At 40.9% G+C, this 22,109-nt stretch overlaps 2 protein-coding genes across 6 annotated transcripts in view; both read right to left on the reverse strand.

Moving 5' to 3' along the window:
• Positions 1-57: 57 nt before the first annotated feature.
• Positions 58-5,475, reverse strand: xaf1 (XIAP associated factor 1). Of its 2 annotated transcripts, none has more exons than XM_085244982.1 (7): positions 5,368-5,475; positions 4,423-4,558; positions 3,540-3,596; positions 2,793-3,018; positions 2,633-2,697; positions 1,309-1,590; positions 58-1,218 (listed from the first exon to the last, which is right to left on the reverse strand). In XM_085244982.1, the coding sequence occupies exons 1-7, from the start codon at positions 5,403-5,405 to the stop codon at positions 1,186-1,188; spliced, it is 837 nt and encodes a 278-aa protein (XP_085101108.1). In that variant the 5' UTR covers positions 5,406-5,475; the 3' UTR covers positions 58-1,185. The 2 variants fall into 2 exon arrangements, with proteins under 2 accessions (XP_085101108.1, XP_085101107.1); XM_085244981.1 differs by having other exon boundaries at positions 2,633-2,700.
• Positions 5,476-20,390: 14,915 nt separating this feature from the next.
• Positions 20,391-22,109, reverse strand: part of ecel1 (endothelin converting enzyme-like 1) — a 55,921-nt gene continuing 54,202 nt past the window's right edge. For all 4 annotated transcript variants that reach the window (XM_085244956.1, XM_085244955.1, XM_085244957.1 and 1 more), the window contains one exon: positions 20,391-21,929. In XM_085244956.1, the coding sequence (XP_085101082.1) occupies positions 21,830-21,929 (100 nt within the window). In that variant the 3' untranslated portion in view covers positions 20,391-21,829. The remainder of the gene's footprint in view (positions 21,930-22,109) is intronic.

Genomic DNA, 22,109 nt, shown 5'->3' on the forward strand with positions numbered 1-22,109 from the left:
CTTTTTTTTTACAGCAAAGTGTTCCAAGAATGAAGCCCACACACAGGATAATAAAAACTGAATTTATTAGACCTAAAAGCAATATTTAAATTTAACCTCTAAAGAAGATTGATTTAAGGTAAAAGAGATTTAATGATCACCTTCACCAGCTTGTATAGCCTGAATCCCCAGATGAACTGCATTTGCTGATGACCCTTTAATGTCAGCTACATTATCTGGGCATTATTAACACGAAAGCTCACGGAACCAAATGGCACATATTAGCACATATGTCAGTAGCGTTTGCCTAAATGACCAGAAGTCAAACATACTTAGCTTCCAGGTCTTGGCACTCTGCTCTGCACTTGCCAAAACAGAACTAGCGGTGTAGCCCTGTTTAGGAAACCTTTGGTTTAAATGTGAGGATAAACTTTAAAAATCTCACAGTGGAAGATCATGTAGGTTACACATTAAGTGTATATTCATTTGTAAAGAAGTGTTTTTTTTTAAATTATATATCATATCAGTTCAACAATTGGTATTCATGGAAGTACTTCAAACACGCAACTCAAAGTCCTCAGGTTTGCAGTTTTAACAGGGTAACAGACAAAAGTGTGCACAGAGCTCTGGGTGTCAGCGATAGACTAAGACTCACATACATGTAAATATCCTTCGGCGTGGAAAGGTCAGTAAAAACATCACACTGTAGCTGTGGAAGCATGTTAGTGATTCATGGGCCATGAATACAGAACTCTGCACCTTCTAGCACACGTTTCCCATCAGTCCCCTCTTCCTCTGCTTTGTGCACATCTAACAAAAGATGAGGTGATCGTCACTGCCGGAATATTAACATGATATGAGCATAAAAACATTTTAGAGTTATCATGAGAATTTTTTGCAACAACTGATCCAGTTTTACACACACAGCAGTGGAAACTGTGAATATGATGGATAAGTGGTTAGCATAAAAGTTAAGTGGCCGTGCTTGTAATTAATAGACTGTAAGTATCAGGAGTGTGAAATTTACTTAGATCCAGAGTAAAGTACTTTAATTCAAAAACAAACAAAAAATGTAAACATTAATAAAAGCATCAGAAGAAACCCTAAAGATCTGTTTGAAACGTGCACTTGCTAAGCCTTTATGCTCTCCTACGGTGTTGGTCAAAGCTCTTGGGGGCAGCTTTTCCATTCTGAGAAGCTCTGCCTCTAGTTGAAGCGTATGTGACGTCTGCACTTCACCTACAGACACACAGGAGGAGAGGGGAACATCTTATCATTGGTAAATTTCAGCGATTTTCAGTTAAATCCTTGGTGCTTCAGAAACATTACCTCGTGCCACTGCAGTGTGGAGACGGGCAGAGCCAGATGACAATGTGGGCATGCACGGATTTGATCTGGGTCGCCTCCATTGATCCAGGGGCCACGGCTGGGTCTGTCTGAGAAGTTTAATTCCTTGTTGGTGGTCATCAGCTGGGGAATGCCCCCCTTTTTTGAGAAATCAACCTGATCCTCCAACTCCTCCTCTGACTCCTCCTCCAACTCCTCCTCTGATGCTCCCTTTGACTGCTTTTCCACTTCATATTCCCACCTGGTTGTTGTAATACATGCCATCTGTTTTGTGGGGAATACAGAAAAAGATATTATACAGTGACTCTTTACAGTGTAAAAACAAAATAATTTCCTTCAATTGAATTCAGTTTTATTTATAAAGAGCAAAAAAAAAATACACTAGTAAGGTCAAGACCCAACAATAATACAAAGAAAACCCCAACAATCAAACAACCCCCTATGAGCAAGCACTTGGTGATAGTGGCAAAGAAAATCCCCCTTTTAACAGGAAAAAACTTCTGGCAGAACCAGCCTAGGTCTTTGGCAGCATAACTAAGGGAGGATTTTGATCCTAACTTGACTATAAGCTTTATCAAAAAGTTTTAAGCCTAATCTTAAAAGAAGGTGTCTGTCTCCACAATCCAAACTGGGATCTGGTTCCACAGAAAGGGGGCCTGAAAGCTGAAGGCTCTGTGTCCCATTCTATTTTTAAATGCCCTAGGAACCACAAGTAAGCCTGCAGTCTGAGAGCAAAGTGTATTATTGGGGTGATACAGTAATATGAGGTGTTGTTCAAAGGACATAAACATTACTGAGAGATATGTGACCCTCTGCACACAAATGTTAAACTTGTTGCTCAACACCTGTGAGCTCAGTTTGATTTGGTCCTTAACTCTGAGCCTCACATTCTTCCTCTCTATGAAATAGAACAGGCTAGAGCACCTAGACTTTCATGCTCTGATCTGGAGACAATCATACACATATTTACTGTATTTGCAGCTCCCTTCTCTTGGGCACGAGGAAGCCTGAGGAGATCAGACCAGAAGAACCAATGACTTCCTTTGGATCACCTCTTAAAACTCATTTCTATAGACTTGTTTTTAAGTGATTCTGCTACACGTGATGTCTTCTATCTGATCATTTTCATCTTTTACTTGACTTCCTATATTTTCCTCCAGTGTCATATCTGTTTATTTTTAGTCTTTTTGTTGTGTGTATGTGTGTGACTTTAATCCACATGTATCCTTTCAATTTTCTGCTAACAAGCAGCCTGCTTAGCTTGACAAACTGTGATTATTATATGTAAAATAATGCTTTTAAATACCTCGTGCTCTTCTATATCAGCAACTGGAAATGATGCCATACATCTGGCACAATTTACTGACATTTCTGCTGTTAAGAGAAGCACGGCAAGCGTTAAATAGCAGGAAATAAAATTACACTGAGGTTTACTGAGATTTTCGCTGAATCTATTATTCTCTTACTCTCTTTGAGTGCCCTGCTGGTCGCTTGTAGGGGACTTGATGACTTCTCAGTGACTGAGCAGGTCAAGCCATGACTGGGCTGGTCTCTCAGTCTGACGTAACAGCCGCAGTCTCTGCAGAGCTCAGTGCGGCTCCCACACACCAAGCTGTGTCCGTCCAGCTCCTTCGATGGCACTTCTAGGTCACAAAACTGGCATGCCTGCAGACGTTCCACACATTCATCAGCCTGTGAGACAGCGAAAAGTACAGTTAGCCTGATAACTAGGATAACTAGGGCTCGTCCATGTGGGCAGCTGCAAGTTTAACTTGAGCATGAAGGTGTGGATTCTGTTTTGGTCATAACCCTCTCAGTCTATGGCGACTGTCTTCACTGGGGACAGTGATGGTGGTATTCCAGCACTTTCCAGTTCATGGCAAGCTAGAGCTTAAACTTGTCAAATTTAAAGGACATCGTGCAACCTTCAGCTCCACTTACTCAAAGTAAAGTAAAGTGAATGCAAAGTGCTACTTACTAAGGCACATTTAATCAAATATTACTGGGGTGCATGTATATATTTGAGTCTGTATATGTCTTGATCCTGTGTGGCTTTGAGAAAATCCAAAATAGATTTAATAAATAATTAAAAGCCCCAAATCACCTTGACATCCATGCCCATGATGATGAGTGAATGTAACCTTCTGACCACAGCTGCACTATGTTGTTCTAATGTGTCTGAATGTCTACCTAAATGGTGGTTTTGGTTTCACCTCATGATCCATCAGCTGAGAACGTTCCATCTTCTTGTTGCACTTGGAGCACCTCACCTGATAACAAGGAAATTTGCAGATTTACATAGATGTGCTGTGCTGTGTCTGTGCGTCGTGTACGTGTTTTACTTTTTCACATTGTGAGAACACCAACTCTTTTTAAAACAAAGTAAAACAAAGTAAACACTGGAATAGCTCATAAATCTCACTGCCTTCATGTTGAGTTGTTACCTACATTTTGCCCAATAATTGAGGGATCCATCATATTCTGATACACAAAACTACTCTCAGCTGCTTCCTTTTATTCACCAGGGGTCACCACAGCAGGGAGCTCCAGGGAGTCCCATATGGAAAAGATATATAAATCTTATAAAGTTTGTATCTGTCTTGTGTGAAACTTGTATGAAAAGCATGCAAGAGTTAAAACAGATATAAGATCCCTAGAAAAATTATATAAATGAAACCTGTATGTTTTAGATTCTTACTAAAACAATATATGACATTGGCCACTTTCATGAGTAAATCATATAAGCCTTATATGATTCACTATATGAAGTAGGCCACATCGGATGCAAGTCTTTTATAAGTTTTTTCTATTTCTTTTCCATATGGGGTGTTTTTTTTTTTTTTTTTTTACACCTGATGATCTTCCTGATATGCCCCCCAAAAGCATTCATATCTCCTCCCAGGACTGAATCTGGGAGCAGTCACTTGTTTGGCAAATATGCAAATTGCTCACTACACAGACACATGCTGATACTCAAAAGGTAGAAAGGTGTACCAACGCGCAGGGAATGACAGCACTCTGTGGCCTGTGCTGAAATTCTGAAATGATCTCCATGAAGTGGATCTGTGTGAATAAACAGCTTCACCGTGTTTGTACCTCTGCATGCTGTTCCTCTCTGTGATCCTTCAGCTGATCCCTGGGAACTGATTCATTGCAGTCCGGACAGAGACATAGGAATCGGCTGCAGTGCGTCTCATGTAGAGCAAAGTTGGCTTCAGCGACCTCTTTGTGGCTTAAACAACAATAGAAGGAAAGACGTATGTCATTTTGTAGCGAGGGAAGTCACATTCAAAAACAAACACAGAAATAAAGTATGTACCCGAGAACCACATTTTTTGTTCAGCTGTCCTACTGAATGCTACTATAGGAAGTGACAGGTATGCCCTGCCTGTAATACAGCTGGACTCTCTTTTTTGGACTGTGCTGCTACGTGTTAACACAGTAAAAGCACAGGCAGTGAGGAGAGAGGAGAAAAATTGCAGATTTATTATTGCTAACAATCAGTTAGAGATGAGACACACCTTATTCAGTGAAGCAGTAACACGAAAATATCTTTATTAGGGAGAGCCTTCCTGAAAACGAAACTAAGACTGCTTTTGATTCACGTAAACTGTCAGACTCACGCAGTTTCCATTAAGCAGCAGCTTAAGTGAAGCAGAGCACAGTATGGGCTTAATACACAGTGAAAGAGTGGACTGACTCTAGCTTTTTGAGACTGGGCCCTCTTTAGAAAACAGATTTAAAGCATTTTACCGTTCCATATCAATTTTCAGTCACCGAAACCATACTTGGTTTGCAAACTTCTAACAAAGACTTTTATGTATGAGCAGATCAGGACAATGTGCCTGTTTCTTTCAGACATAATTGCCATTCTGACACTCATTCTGTTCAGTTTTTTGACTCCGACCGATCTATTCACCTTACGTGGTGGTTTATTCACGTTCACTTTCCGGTTATCAAATTAACTGTAATCACTCATTTAAAAATACTTTTAAATCGAAGTTTCACTTCAAACAACGCTGTCACATGTCACGAACTCACCACTGGCCGCAGGTGCGTGTTGCCTCCTTGTCTTCCATAAAAATGATCCGAGTGTGGAAGATTAATCTGAAATGCCTGACTGCTCTCACAACTTTGGTACTGCTTCCCCAAAATAGAAAGTGAAAACATCTAGCAGTTGTGTACAGATTGCTATTGCGGACACCTGCCACAGAGGGGCGAGCGCGAGTTCTAAATACGTCTTCAGTGGCCGTTTCAGTTCTTCAGTTTAATGCAGGACTGAACTGGAAACGTATTGAATTTCAACGCTTTGTTTCGATATTGCTTCTCACTTATTTACGGACGTGTTTTTGTTCACATGTTATGAATATTTTAACATTTACCACCTTAAAAACATGTACTGAAAAATTCTCTCTCTCCCCCCCCCCATATATGCATGCATAATGATATCTGATCATACTCTCTCCAAAATTTCACATATCGGTTTACTCTTTTTTAAAAAGTGATACATAGTTCTAAAGTAAGCAAATTCATATTTTGCAGTGTCCCTTGATGTTGGGCCCACAGACATAGATTCTGGTTCTTCTGTAGCAGCACCTGTTGTTTGCTGAGGAAGAGTCTGCAGCTCTTGTTACAAACACATCCAAACTGATCATATCTAGGGACCAAACCCAGGGATTCCCAAAGAGGATCAATCCCACTCAGCACCTGTAAGTGCCCCCAGAGGAAGTGCTGGGCTTTCTGAGAGGAGACCATGTTGCCGAAAAAATCGCTCTCTTTAGTGAGTGTGGTATGTGACACTCGGAGTCTGCTGCACATCCTAAATCTCACCATTTTCCACTTGGACACTGAGAGAAAACGGCATCATTCTCACTCAGGTAATAGAGGTAATCCTGTTAAATGAGACAAGGTGGAATTTATTGATTTGTTACAACAATGGCTGTTTTCTAAAAGAAACAAGAGCTGGAATTTGGCTCTTGTTTGAACCAGATGTTTTTATTTTTTTCTTCTCTCAGTTGTTCCCTGTGCAGCTCCTCTGCTGTGGCAGCTGGCAGCACTGATGTAAGAGAGAGAAGAAGAGCAGCGGGCCTCCAGTGAGGAGGTGATTAGGCTCCGGAACCAGCTCCAGAAGGCTTAACAAGAGACCGAGCTCAAACAGAGGTGCAGGGGATGGGTGGGAGGGTTGGGGCACTGGGGACAATAATACTACAATACTGCAATGACAGGACAAGCTGTTCATGTTTGTGTTTTTACTGGTGATGGGGCCATTTGATTGAACGTTTGTAATTAATGCTAATTAACTGATGCCAGTGCTGCTTGAGAAATGGTGCTCTTTCCAAAAGTTTGAAAAAATATATACAAATTTAGCAGTTTTTAGTACGAGTTTTAGTAAAGCGGCAGAATGAAAATATTCTTTTAAGCTTGCCTTCATGTATTCACATCTATCTATCTATCTATCTATCTATCTATCTATCTATCTATCTATCTATCTATCTATCTATCTATCTATCTATCTATCTATCTATCTATCTATCTATCTATCTATCTATCTATATATCTATATATATATATATCAGCTTCAGCTTTATGACCATATTAAGGACATCCGTAATCTCCGTCATTACACAGAGTCAAAAGTAGGAAAAAAACATGGTTACTGACTATTTAGATTGGTCTGAAGCCTGGAGTAATGGATCACAGGAATTTCGTCATAATTAATCTGACAATCCACTATTGTAACACCATATATTTGACAGAACAGTAGAGATTAGAGAGAGAGAGCACAATAGGTCCACCTGAAATTGCTGAAAGAGGGCAGAAAGGAGCTGGTGCTGAGTGCAGGCCATGACCATCACAGTGACAGTTAGAGTCAAGGCTTCATCTATGTTTCATGGAATAATTGTATAAAACTTTATACATTCAAAATTCAAATAAACTTAAAGTTGCATTAAGTTTTTCCATGCTTGGTTTCATGGATGGATTTATGACTAAAACCAGTTATTTACACCAAGCCCATTCCTTTTATCCCTGTTATTAAAGAAAAAAGCATATCAGTAAAAGACATACAACACTCCACTAGTTCTATTAGACCGTACAAATCCAAGCACTTCACACCAAAGCAGACAAAAAGGAGGGGAAAAAAAGCTGATGAGATACAAAGCAAAACAAATCACACAAAGTTCAAGGAAGTGTGTGCAGCCAAGATATGACGTACTTATTCTGCAATTCGTTTTTTTTACCAGGAGCCTGATTTAAACAATTTAATAAACTCAGTCCATCCTTTCCAGCACTGATCAAATGAAAGTCCATTTTACCATCAGGGAACCTTTTTTGATAGCGTTTTTTAGTAGCAACTGTTGCATTTAGTTAGCAGGAAAATCCGTAAGCATGTGTGGTATCTTACCCAAATAAAAGATTTGAACGGGGGAAATTAGTTGAACATTTTTCCAAATATGAGTGATCAGAGATGGACTGAGTGAAAAAAAAAATTGAACTATCAGTGTGGGAGCACCGACACTAACAATTTAACAGTCTGATCCTCCTGTGTTAGATGCAAAGTCATTGATCCTGGTAATTTATGCCCTGTGCTGACTGACAGAAGAGAATGTACAGGAACTGCACGCACACAGACACAAACACATGATTTCCATCTCTCCATGTGTTTGAGGCTGAGAGTGTGCAGAGAAGCAAGCGCAAAAGCGCAACTTTCACAGTGAGCTGCAGGTGACGCTAACAGACAAGTTTTAGTTGCAGGAAAAGCTGTGAGTCCTCAGCCTGTGCTCTGCACTCTTTAGCCACACACTTGAATGACACTGACACTCAACACCAATGAGCCATTCTGGAATTCTTTCGTCAGGTGGAGGCTCAAAGGGGACTGTGGTCGCCTCCTGCGGAGCTCCTCCATCACACATGGGAGAGCGGTCAGTAGGGAAGCAGCTGCTGGAGAGAAGTGCTGAAAAACTGCAGGCTGAGCTGAGCACAGCTGGAAAAGAAGAGACAGCACTGAGGAAAGACCTGGAGGCTTCCCAAAACAGTATTTGAATTTGTGTGTTGGGTAAAGTTACACCAAGAACTCAAACAGTCCTATGTTTTCCTGTCTTTCTGATTATCAGTTATATCTGGTTCTCACTGACACGGCAGGTGAAAGGAGTGATCTGGACACTCAGCTAAAAGAGATCAGGGTAGGAACTCATCTCATTCATCATATTTATTCATCTGTTAATCATGGCATTGACTTCTCTCTGTTTTGGGGTCATTGTGATAGACAGCAGGAGCTTTGCCCTGAGAAACTAGGAGAATGAGAACAGCAACAGATAAGAGGCAATCACCAATATTCTCATCAGTTTTATGTATAGAAGTAATTTAATGTATTGAAACTGTGTATTTCAGAGGCTGTTCAGAGGGCACAGGTATTTAGATTCTTTGTGCAGGAGGATCAGACAATGGAGGACGCGACTGACAAGAACCAGTAGGCCTGTGAGGAAAGGGAACACAAACACAAACCCTCAGTAGAGATCAGTGTTGTCTTCTTATTTTAATAAATGATACTCACCAAGTCTGGACAACTCAGTTTTCTGTTTGGTCGGTGTTCAAACATTTTTCATTTAATCTGTCCTCTTTGTTGAGCTGTTGTAGTCATTTGTTTTTATTCTTAAAAGTCAAATAAACTCTACTTTTAAGCCTTTAAAACCTGAACAATTCATTTTTTTTGAAAATGGAGTGATTACTGAAACCTGGCTGTTGATATAAATCAGTAAAATGTAATCTTTTCTTTGTTGCTGTTCAGCTGTGATTTGCTTCAAACAAGAAACATGTCTCTTTTAATCCTGATTAACCTCCTCATTGACTGACAATTGGATCGGCCCTGCGTGTCACGCACTCATAGTTTCCATCATTCAACAAATGCTCAAAGAGATGAATTTCTGTTTGACTGAAGCATTTCTTTAGGATTTATTTCTTTTAGAATTTGCATTTGCACGAGGAGGAGTGCATGGGAAGGAAATAATAGAAGAATTCATTCCATACACTTTCGTTTAGCTGTATATTGCAGTAACAATGTATGATAGTTACAAAATTGTGCACTCCACCTGACCGTGTCTTACAGCTCAGCAGCTTTGGGAATCATTAATGCAGAAATAAATTTTTTGCTGCTTTTCTAGAGTCATATTGTGTTCATTCAGGTAATTATGTCACATCAGATTATTGTTGTGTACTTCTGGGAGAAACGGAAAAACCTCAAAATAACAAACACATTTTGTGATTGTCCGTTTTGGTTTTCTGCCTTAGTTTTATAATTAAGGCTGCAGACTGTGCCGTGTTTAAAGGGCTTTAACCTGCAGGCAGACAACCTGTGCATAGGTCTTGAACATACATTAACTGCAGTCTTAAAGACTCAGGAGGCAAAAGAAAGAATCAGTGGATATTATGAAGTACTAATATCAACTTGTAAAAGTTAGTACTGATAAAAATACGTAGAGATTGTGTTTAACTGTGAAGCTTTGATTATTTCTGGTTTATCAGCCTTTGTTGCAGGTGAATATTCCAAAATGTCAGCTTTATAAAGTTTAAGTGTTTTTAAAAAAAATGAAAACAGATGGCTGATGTGGGAAAAAAAATCTAAAGATTAAAAAGGAGTTGGAAGAGTTATTACATTCTTTACCACACTGTTCCAAAAAATAGTAATGTCAAACAGGGCTGTGCAGAGAGGTTTAAAGGGGCGGGTGCTCAAAGTTAAAAAGGGGCACATTGAACCAGGCTGAATAACAACAACACACATTCATCAAGAATCTAATATGGGCAACAAGGCAAAGCAAATGTAGCCGATGTTTTACCTGATGGGTACAATGTTGCTGTTGAGGGGTTGCTGTGGATAGTGCTGGAGGGCAGGGCTGTGCTGATCTGAGACTGTAGACATTAAAAAGTCCATAAGAGAGATGGTAGCTGATTAAATGTCATGAGATAATAACAAAATGCAAAGATTGGTGACAGCGCTTGGAACCATAAGGCAACAAAAAACTGTGAGAAATAATTTAGGCTCTGCCTGTGAATCACTCTTTGCTTCTCTTCTTCCTTCCATCCCATCATTTCATATATCACTCTCCACTTGCTGTCTATCTGAGAACAAGGCACAACTTGTTATTGCAATAAACTATAATCTAATTATCCACACCTAACAACTCTTGCACTTAATCTAAATGATGACAGAAAAATGTTATAGCACTGCCTTTAGTAGCCTCACACAGCTCCTGCTGTTTCCTCCTCATGTCCTTACCAGGCATGTCTGGACAATGTTATATCATGAGTAATATTTTAAAAAATCCATATACATAAAACACACACATGCACGCACACACAGTGACATTTTAGACCTTCTTCAGAATACTGTATATACTATGGGCATCACTGTGCTGATCCAGAATCCTTACATTATTATTTATTACTAGAGCTACAATAATAAAGCAAAGAGGAGGGGGAAGTAATAAATATGAAATAATGTCATTATGATGATTCCATTTGTTTCACTATCCACTCTGTGCAGGGGCAAAGCTTATTACATTTTAAACTGTAGAGATACAATAATTTTACTGCTGTAAAATCCAAATTTTGTCTTATTTAAAATATAAATCTAATATAATCTGCTTCTTAATGTATGTTCTTTAAAATGTATTTTAAAGAGGAGTGTTTTTAATATATTATAATTATAATAATGCATAATTATGTGGACATGCATATTAGATCGTTTTTTAGTGAAATATAATCTCCCCAGAAAGGCAGGAAAAGCCCGGAAACTTACTTTAAAACTAAATATGTTTCTAAATACTTTAAAACTAAATATGTTCCCTAAAACGGTGACAGAGCTACAGACCCATGACAGCCTTACACAGGTAGCCAGCAGCTATGACCAGCACTACTTGTGCAGTTAATAAAAGGACAGGTATGTTTGTCGCGCTGTTGCAAACACAGCACGCTCGTTTGTTTCAGTTACACCCTGCTACACCCAATATACACACAAAAGATCAAGAGCACTGGCATTACAACCAAAACCGTGAGAACATGGCCGCAGGATGCTATTCCGATGGTTCAGGACTGTTTCCACTGCACAGACTGGGATGTATTCAAGGTGCAGGACACTGACAATCGTGTCGCATTGGACAGTTACACCTCCACTGTCTTGGACTACATCTGTTTCTGTGTGGACAATGTAACAACTTGGAAACGATTCCGTGTGTTCCCTAATAATCCACCCTGGATGACACACGGAGTTCAACAACTTATTCGAACAAGGAACAACGCTTTCAAATCCGGGGACCAGGAGGCATACAGTGCTGCCAGGGCCAACCTGAGAAGAGGCATCAAGACTGCCAAGCAGCAGCACAGGAGGCGTATCGAGGCCAGGTTTGAGAACAACACAAACCCAAGGCAGGTCTGGGAGGGCATCAGGGCTATCACGGACTACAAAAGAAGAACACCATCACCCTCAGCCGACAGTTCTACTCTGGCTGAGGATCTAAATCTCTTTTATGCCCGTTTTGACAGGGAGAACACCGACCCTGTCCTGTCCCCTCTCCCCTCAACCGACCCTGCTCCGGTCCTGAGCACTCATGAGCTGAGGCGTGTGTTCCGGAGCATTAACACCAGGAAGGCGGCCGGGCCGGATGGAGTGCTGGGCCGGGTGCTAAAAGACTGTGCTGCGGACCTGGCGGACGTCTTCACCTCTATATATAACACCTCGTTGTCCTGTTCACTGGTACCATCCTGTTTCAAAGCAGCAACCATCGTTCCCATCCCAAAACAGTCAAATGTCACATGTCTGAACGATTTCAGACCTGTGGCACTCACCCCCATTCCCGCCAAATGCCTGGAGAGACTGGTCATTAAACACATCAGAGCTGCTTTTTCCACCATCCCTGGACTCGCACCAGTTTGCATACAGGGAGAACCGGTCAACCGAGGATGCGATCGCCACAGTGCTGCACACATTACTGAAGCACTTGGAACACAGGAACACCTATGCACGGCTCCTCTTTGTAGACTACAGCTCGGCTTTTAATACCATCCGGCCATACAAACTCCATCCCAAACTCCACCAACTGGGACTTAACTCCTCTCTGTGCAACTGGATTGTGGACTTCCTCACTAACCGTAGACAGAGTGTCAGAGTGGGTAAGAACACCTCTTCCACCCTTGTGGTCAACACCGGTGCCCCTCAGGGGTGTGTTCTGAGCCCTCTGCTATACACTCTCTTCACCCATGACTGTATTTCCTCCTGCGCGTCCAATCTCATTGTTAAGTTTGCAGATGACACTACAGTGCTCGGACTTATATCCAACAATGATGAGACAAACTATAGGACAGAGGTGCAACAACTAGAGTCATGGTGCCACGACAATAACTTGGTCTTAAACACCAAAAAGACCAAGGAGATCATTGTAGATTTCCGGAAGAGGGGTCATAACAACCATCTGCCTCTCTTCATTGGCAGTGAGGCGGTGGAGAGGGTGAGCAGTTTTAAATTCTTGGGGGTAACTGTGACCGAGGACCTGTCCTGGGGCAACCATATCACCTCAGTTGTACGGAAGGCCCAACAGCGCCTCTACTACCTGAGGAGACTGCGGAGCGCACACATTCCCAGATCTCTGATGTTGAACTTCTACAACTGTGCCATCAGCAGCGTTCTGACGTATGGATTTCTAGTGTGGTTCCCCAGCTGCACCAAGGCCGATCAGCAAGCACTCCAGCGGGTGGTGAAAGAAGCTGGCAGAATTATTGGAACAAGTCTGCCAGAGATCAGTAATATCTTCCCCACTCGCTGTCTGAGGAGGGTGCACAGTATCCTGCGGGACCAACATCACCCTGCGCGCCACCTTTTCCATCTGCTGCCCTCAGGGAGAAGGTACAGGTCTATACAGGCCAGAACATCCAGACTGGCCAACAGCCTGTATCCACAGGCTGTGAGTCTCCTGAACTCTCTGCCCCCCTCTCACGGACAATAACCATATCCAACTTCTTAATAGCAATGAACTGGTCTGCATTGGTGCATCATATCTTTATTCTCTTCCCCCTCCTGCCCCCCCCCCCCCTCTTTCTTAAATATCTGATATCATATCTCACAGTACAATAATATTGAATGGGTTGCATTGTTGTATTTTGTCATGTTTCTCAGGTCTTTGTCTGAATTTCTACGAACATTATTGCTAAGGATTGTCTTATTGCATTGGAGTCACACTGGGTTAAATATGTACACTTGGGTTTTAAGGGGTATTTATTATTTTCTTCTCTTTTTTTGGGTTGTATGGAAGCCCCAAACGCAATTTCATTGTTCTTGACAATGACAATAAATAAATAAATACTAAATAAATACAGTTCGTCAGTTGCAACAAGACAACTTACCAACGTGTACGTAATAAGCTAATACTCCTGTGTGCTACACACTACAGTGTGCGCTGTACACCTACTTACTGGTTTTGTCGCATCAGTCTGTGTCTCTGAGTTAACTTGTGTTTCTCCTGCAGCTCCGGACCGCTAAAAATGCGCGTGCTCTTTGTGAGCTCGTTCCCGGCTCGTAACCAGCGCGTTCTGCCGTAAAGGGCGATCATTGGTTAATAGTGATCATGTGATTGGTGCAAGCCAGATCCTTTTATTTAGCAAAACTGTGATTAATAGTTAAATATTATTGTTGAGGGGCACAGACAGGACTCTGCACGCACGCAGATTATGCATATGCACGCAGAAGATTCCCCCAGAGCAACATCAGTTGTCAGGCATGCATACAAGCACATTTTTGAGTTGACAGCATTTTTTTTCTCACTGAGATCTGATGTGTTTTCAAAGTGTGAGCTGTGTATTATGGCTTATACTGACTTCAATTTAAACCTTGTTTCATTTATTTATTCATTTTCACACACAGACATTTTTTACATAAGAATGTGCTTGTTTAAGTTACAGTTAAAGTTAATAGGTAATATTTTGTGTTATCTTGATGGAGGCTCAATCATCCAGGTGATGAAATCACAGAAAGTTGTTTCAGGGCGTTGATTTGGACGTTGAGTTTTCTCCCTCTGAAAACCAGATGACCATGCTCGTCCTTACCTGGAGTGAAACACTTCAACTCACTTTGGCAAAAACTGCCAAAGCTGGTACATGAGTATGAACAACCAGCACATAAGATGAAAAACACAGTGTGTTGAACAGAATTAACTTCCTGGGTGCAGGTTCAGAGGGACGTCAGGAAACACCAGGATCTCCTGCGCACCAGAGCTGTAATGTCGCCTTTGCACTCATTCATTCCTTTGCCTTTCTTTTCTTTGGAAAGGCAAACAGATGCAACAAACTAGTGTGGCACAGAGAAAAAAACAGAATCCATTTAGCATCACTTCTATATTTTTATCTTTGGTCTACACCTTTCAAACAGTCCAGTTATTGGCCACTATCTACTAGCTGCAGCTGAGTCTCAGCATCAAAAGTGAATTATTTATGTTCCTTAAAACCCATTCCTCTTACACTCCTAACTAAGCTGCAGATTAATGAAGTTGTTGGGAGCATGTTGTTTTGTAGGTTAGGAGTACTGGGCTTTGGGCAAAACCCCCCAAAACAAAACGCAACAAACACACACAAAACAGTCCCATAACATGTAGGTTCCCATGTATCTTATAGGAACTGAAAATGATCAGGATGCTGAAGAGAGGGAGGGTAGCAAGTCCTTTTTGCCATTGGTCCCTCTAGTGGGTAAATTCAGTTAAGTTTACAAAATATTTGTCTAGTGAAAGCTGTGTATATACCGTGTGCATGTAAATCCTCCAACTGGAATGCTTACAAATGGCCTTGGTTACAGTCATTGAGGACATTTGTAGTCTGGCCCACAGTCTGGAGCAGGCTGTGTTGATCAGCAACAGGAAACTGGAGCAGTCTCAGGACCAGAGTCACCTGCTCCCATCACACTGAGCCTGATGTGAGCCCAAGTGACTCTGGCGTGCTGTCATTACATGGTGCAGAGACAGTGAGTTATGTAAAGCTTGGACAAAGATTCATCATCTATCTGCAGAGCTAAGCGCTGAGAAGCGACACTGTAAGGGAGACTTTGAATTGTAATGAAGAAGCTGCATTGAAAAGAGGTAAAGTGTAAACCTTTCATTTTGTTTGGCAAAAATAATCACTGTGCTTTCAGTTATAATTTATATGCAGGTACAAAGTACTCCACTGCTACTGATCACAGCTTATGAAGTCTCTGAGGAGGGATGAGCTGAAGCAGTAATACAGGGAGGGAATTTGGACTCTGTCCTAAACCACTATCACAAAACAAATGACTGCTGAATTTGTCATGGCCAGAAGAATCATGTTCACTGATAATACTGCCATAACTATGGGTTTGTTTATTTTTTATCAAATGATTTATACTTTAAAGACAACTGCCTGGGCAGTCTGTAACCATAACTGTATGTAAAAATACAGAAATAAGTGATATTATGCCTATTATTATTAGAAGATCAATAGTAGATTTAAATAGTAAAACACAGGGACAGCAACTACTATGCCACCTCAAAGTTATCTAGATTAAAAATCCAACAGTTTGGGACTTACTAGCTAGCCTATCTGTACACTCAGTTGTGTACTGCTTCTATGAGTGCACCGGCAATACATCATTCATATCCAGCACATACAGATGTAAGAGGGCATGACACCCACAACAATAGCTGCAGGGTGTTTATACTCAAACATCCAGAGAAATCTCATGTGAAACCGCTTCACACATAAACATTCTCTGTTACTTATGCTTCATGAACATGTGCTAGAACAGTATGAAACAAGCAGAACATTTGCATACTTTATTCTCCTCTCTCCTCCCTTTTTCTATGATTGACTATTTTACTATATGACTTCTAGAACTGTTATAAGTGTGTGTGCAGGTGAATCAGACTGATGTGTGGACCCAAAGTGATCCAAGGTACTCCTGATGAGCACTCCGTTCATACCTCTGATTAAACACCATCTCAGTCTTCCAAAAAAAACCCCAAAAAACGAAAAAACAAAACCAAAAGAACAGAAAAACTGCTGATAAATTCAGGTGGATATGAAAATATATGTGGGTCCTCATAATCCTTATTAAAAACGCTCACCTCTGACTCTGCGCTTTGCTTTGATGCGATGCACTAAACTGTGTAGGCTGACAGAATTCTCATCACGTTTTTGTTTTGTTGACTGCAGTGCTGCTTCACTCAAAATAAAGTAGCTAATGGGTCATCAATGTAGTAGAAGTAAACAATCAAGTAACAGAAGTAAACACAGAGCCTTTTTCTTATACCTCAGGCTTTTCTTTTTCTTTTAAACCTTTTCTAGCTAAAAATAACAGTTTATTATCAGAAAAGTCAGGCGTTCTGTCCCAGAGACACCATGAGCTGCACAGACTCAAACAGCAGGTTACCCGACAGAGGGCTCATATCAGAGGGCAGAGGAGCCAGCAACAATAGCAGCGATTTACAGGAAGCTGAGGTGATAAACCTAACCTAAAAACAAAAAAGTCCATACATTTATTACTTCATGGCAGGATTACTGTCATTTGTTATTATCAAGATGTCCTACAAAGTAACTGGAAAGCCTTCAGTTGATTCACTACAGTGACAGGGACTAGAAAGAGGGAGCAGATTTCTCCTATACTGGCTTCTCTTCATTCTCTTCTGTTAAAAACAAAAACAAATTTAAAATCCTTCTCCTTGCATGCAAGGTCTGGAATAATCAGGCCCCGTCTTATCTTAAAGGCCTCATAATATCATATCAGCTCTATAGAGCGCTTTGCTCTCAGACTGCTAGTTGACTGCTAGTTTTGATTTGTGACACAAAACCCCTTTTTCTACTTTTAAGATTAAACTTAAAACTTTTCTTTTAGATCAAGCTTGTAGTTAGGGCTGGATCAGGTGACTCTGAATCCTCCCTTAGTTAAAGGGAAATAGAACTAGACTGCCGGGGGCTCCCATGATGCACTGAGTGTTTCTTCTTCACTCACTTTTTTTTTTTACCCACTATGTGCTTATACACCACTCTGCATTTAATAATTAGTTATTAATAATCTCTGCTGCTCTTTACAGTGTGTCTTTTTCCCGACTTCCTCCTCTCACAATTTTTTGCAACAGAGGGCTGGACCCTCCCTGAGCCCTCTTCTTGTTAAAAGATAGTTTTCCCTTCCTACTTTTGCCAAATGCTTGCTCATAGGGAGTTATCTGATAGTTGGGGTTTATCTATATTATTATAGGATCGTTGCCTTACGATATAAAGCACCTTGAGGCGACTGTTGCTTCATATAAATAAAACAGAATTGAACAGAATAAAGAATTAGGCTAGGGCCATTTTTAGTTAGCATCTCCCCTTTTTTCAAGCTGCCTTTAAGCAACTTATGAAACACAATGAATTATATAATCTAAAATGATATAATTTGTTTTCTAATATAAAAATAAATGTCTCCAACCTGATCTAATTGAAACTCTGAAGGAGACACTGGACTGAATATTAACAGTTACAATCTCGAGTTATGATAGAGTGTCAGTCTGCCCCAGGGCAGCTGTGGCTACAACCGTAGCTTGCCTCCAACAGTGTATGAATGCGAGAGTGAATGAATAGTGGCATTGTAAAGCGCTATATAAATCCAATCCATTATTATTATTATTATTAGAACAAAACAGCTTTTGATGGCGTTTCTTTTAAATTGAGATTGCAGCACTGATGTTTGTTCTAGCCACACTAGATATTAGTATCCACTTCTGGACTGAGATCTTTATAGGAGGATATGGGATTGGGAAGCTGCATGAGGAGGAGGAGGAGGGTCACAGCAAACTCCATGTGAAATGTGTACAGCTGAGCCTGTTTTTTCATTTTCTTTTTATTGACATTAAAAGGTTTGTTGTCTCAGCTGCCTGTTGGTTCAAGGTGAAGCTTCAGCTATTCCTTTAAATACATGATGCTGCTCTTTGAAGCCACTGAAACCTTGAGGCTAGTTAGCAAAACCTTCTGCAACTTGTGCTTTGCAAAATAGTCACGTGGAACTCCTGATTTGATGTGTGGGAATAAGCCTCTAAGTGTCTTTATCTTCTTTTTCATTATTAAATCCCCAAAGTCTTTCAGAGAACCACACTGATCTTTTAAAGCACTGCTGGCTAAAGGTTTGGGCCTTTTGATGTATGTGTGGGGGATATTTTCAGTCTTTGGTGATGTTCTCTTTAAATCTTCAGAGTCACAATCAACATGAAAAACACAGTCTCTTGATTTGTTTAAAATGGACAAAAATGTCCCTTCAAATGAAAAACGTCCTTCCCATCCATGCGTCTAGAAATATCTAAATGGTTTTGAGTCTAAACATTGAGACATCCTTTTGTTTTATCCTCTTATACAAAGTCCAGCCAAAAAGTTCTGCTTCTCTGCCCACCGAAATCAAAAACAGTATCTGATTTAAGTCATTAGGAAGTGCTGCTCCGCTTCCAGTGTTCCTGCAACATTTGAACGGCTCCCTCTCTATGATCTCACCACTGACTTCAAACTTGTACACAGAGGAAACCTCGACTTCTGCATTAAAATGACTCAATTTTTATGCTGAGGATCATCGCCTGGTGAACTTAAAGACCGAACAGCAGTTGTCAGTGGAAGTGTCCACAGTTCCAAGCCCACAGGTGGAGCACCCAGTCACAAGTATCAGCATAAGGACACTCTACAGTTAAAAAACCAACAAATTCAACAATGAGGTTGTGCATCATAAATTTGTGCCCCAGAGCCAGACTGTCAACAAGGAGCTCGACTGCAGCATCTGGATGCAGTGTGGCAGATCAAGTCAGGAGTGCTGCGCTGCTTCCAGCACTCCTGTTCTCCGCTGTGTCTGAATTTCATTTGGGGGAAGAGGAAAAAAATCACAGGGAGCGGAAACTGGCAAGTAGGGCAGGTGCTGAGCAAAGATTTTGTTGGTTTGGATCTTGGTTTTTTTCATTTAGCTCAATAGCACACACCACGGTGCTGATCATTTGCAGCAAATGTTCTCACTCGGAAGCCTCGAGACTTTAAACTCGTACTCCCTGCTCACAATCAGCTTGGGGTACAAATTCAAGGTGCACAAGCCAATGCTGGAAAGAATATTGAGTGCATTTAACCCCATGTGCCACCTTTGGGCTTGGACATATGCGCTCTTCCACTGAGAACTGCTGTGTGTGTCTATCACCAGTGATGATCTTCAGAGTGAAGGTTGGATCAGTTTGCCACACAAATTTTGGGATTTGCTGTTTGATCTGTGGGGAAATCACAGAGCACAGATGTGGTCAGAGCTACTACAGAGTGAACAAGTGGTCCAGAGAGGACAGTGGGCAGATTTAAAGTTAGTGTGGTTTGGCTTTGCACAGGTGAAGCCAGCACTGCCTTGTATATATGCATTCATACATTGGATTGTTAGATTTGGAGATGTCACACAAACAAAATAGATTTAATTGAGAATGACATCTAAGTAGGATAAATTGCAAAGATTTGAACAAAAAACTGGACAGTATGGGTGATAGGTGGTGTTTTCACCTCAGTGGTTGGAAGCAAGAGAAATTCTCTTAATAAAAGTCTTATTGCTCATATTGAGTGAAAAACCTTTAACCGGTCCTTTTTATGGGCACACATCTTAAATGCACGAAAAGTGGAGCCCATGCTGCACACAGTTTCTTGTTTACAGTGCAGCAGTAAAGAGAAATCTTAAAGGAGGAACTCTGGAAAGAGCACTGGGTATTTGAGTGTGCCAGACTGATTGAAACACAGGTTTCTCTGATAACCTCCTCACTTGAAACAGCCTTGTGGTTTGCTCAGCTTGTTTATCCTCTGCTGTGCACATGCTTCCATAAATCCAGCCAGGCTGTGCAGGTTCTAATCAAACAGCAGGCAGAGTGGCAGAGGTGGACTTCTACTAGCCAGTGCTGGGAGGCCAAGCGAGCTGGCTCTCATCTTAGGAGGACACAAGCCCGCAAGGTAACACACTCACAGTGCTAAAGCCTGACACACAGAGGAGTAATGTTTCTCTCTCACACACACAGACCCACACAGACAGCCTCACACCGATCCTTTGTGTTTATTCAGACATTAAACAGCAACCAACAGAGAGGAAGAGACAGCAGCCACGTGTGAACTAGCAGCTGTAGAGTCAGAAGTGTGTGGGCGATGTCCTCCATGTTTATAGATCAGAGTTAGAATGTCGATCAGTATGGAAACATGCACTCTCTTCAAAACAAACTGTACACCCATAACATCTTATTTAATCCTCTACTGTACAAAAAGTCTCAATTTTTTGTACCAACAGATTCCTTATACAAAAAGTTTTTTTTGTTGTTTTTTTAAAGTAACACTGTACAAACGCACGATTCTCCATCTATCATTGCTGCACTTTAATGTACAGTATGTTGGCTTGCGTTATATGTACTCATCATACATTCAGTTACTGTGAATGTATGATGAGTCCCAGGTTGTGTGAAATTGCTCAGAGTTCATGAGGAAACATGGGAAATGTGAAGTGTCCAATAGCAGAAGTTCTCCAGGAGAAAAGAAAGAGCTCATGTTGTTCCATGTGCTTTCAATTCTGGTGAGGGAACTCAATCTTTTTTGTCTTTTGTCTGATGTTTGACTGATTGATATACTGGCTCCTTTGAGATGTAGGCTGAATGGAGAGATCCATTTGGCGTTTCACTTTGCTACACATCCTGAGAAAAACACGAGTCTACTTTCTTCTTTTTGTGTGGTTTTTTTTAAAAAGAAAAAAAAAATCAACAAATTTAAAAAACTTTACAAACGCTCACAATAACAAGAGACCAATGCATGCCAGACGATACAGTCATGACGATTGAACACTGACCATTGCTCTCTGCAGCCACAAGAGTGCAGCAGTATGACACAAATCCAATACCAAACAGAGAGAACACTGATGATCTGACAGGCACGAGGATGCTACTCATCTCAGCTTTCTTGTAAATCGGTCAGTTTACATTCTGGACTGAAATCACATGAGTTGTGAATTTTTAATCTTCACTGAGCATTAATTTTTCTAGTTGATGCTACAAAGGAGAGAAACAAGTGAGAAAACATGTTGCTTGATTAAAAATCTAATAACTGGGAGATCTTTGTGTGTGAGCTAAATACAAAAATAGATGATTTGAAAATAAATGTAAACATAGAAAAATATATGTAATCAAATGATACAGTGTATACATACATAATCATATAATACACACACTCACACGCACACTCACACACACACACACGCACATACACAATAAACGGTCACGTGACCCATGCTTTGTTCGATTAGTACAGTTATTAATGGACAATCAATATAAGAACTCAACATATATGATGATAATGTTGAAAATATATATTTCCTTCCTGTGTCTTTCATAGTCATGAAAGGGCTGAACGCTGTACCATCCTTTTGGATCTGGTGATGTAGGAGGGGAGTGGGTGTTTGGATTGGAGTTTAAACATGAAGGTCATCCCATGCCAGATGGAGAGGTCACCAAACGGAGCATTTGTGTGTGGGATTCATCGGGGAACTCTTCGGACAGTGGAAAACACGGGCAAACTCATCAAACTGAGAGACGCTGCCGATCACTCTACAGAAGGAGGAAACACAGGAAGCGCTAGTAGTGATGCAGAGAATAAAAAAAATGAAGAAAAGCTTAAGAAAGGTAATGTAACCAGCCTCATTGTGCCTATTCTGAGGTAGTTCAAACTGGCAAGTTGAGCTGCACTGCATCGTACCCACATTACCCACACCAACATTCCCCATCTCT

The sequence above is a fragment of the Mchenga conophoros genome, linkage group LG14 (genome assembly GCF_057382185.1).
Source record: "Mchenga conophoros isolate Kocher_MC1m ecotype Shallow Benthic linkage group LG14, M_conophoros_male_GT1.1, whole genome shotgun sequence".
Taxonomy (NCBI): Eukaryota; Metazoa; Chordata; class Actinopteri; order Cichliformes; family Cichlidae; genus Mchenga; species Mchenga conophoros.

Excerpts from the sequence above, each read along its gene's own strand:
- xaf1 (XM_085244981.1), bottom strand. The coding sequence starts at position 5,405 with ATGGAAGACAAGGAGGCAACACGCACCTGCGGCCAGTG. Across the intron at positions 2,701-2,792 it reads CAGCAGGGCACTCAAAGAGA|CAGAAATGTCAGTAAATTGT; the intron begins GTAAGAGAATAA and ends TTCTCTTAACAG. Across the intron at positions 1,219-1,308 it reads CCACACTGCAGTGGCACGAG|GTGAAGTGCAGACGTCACAT; the intron begins GTAATGTTTCTG and ends GTGTGTCTGTAG.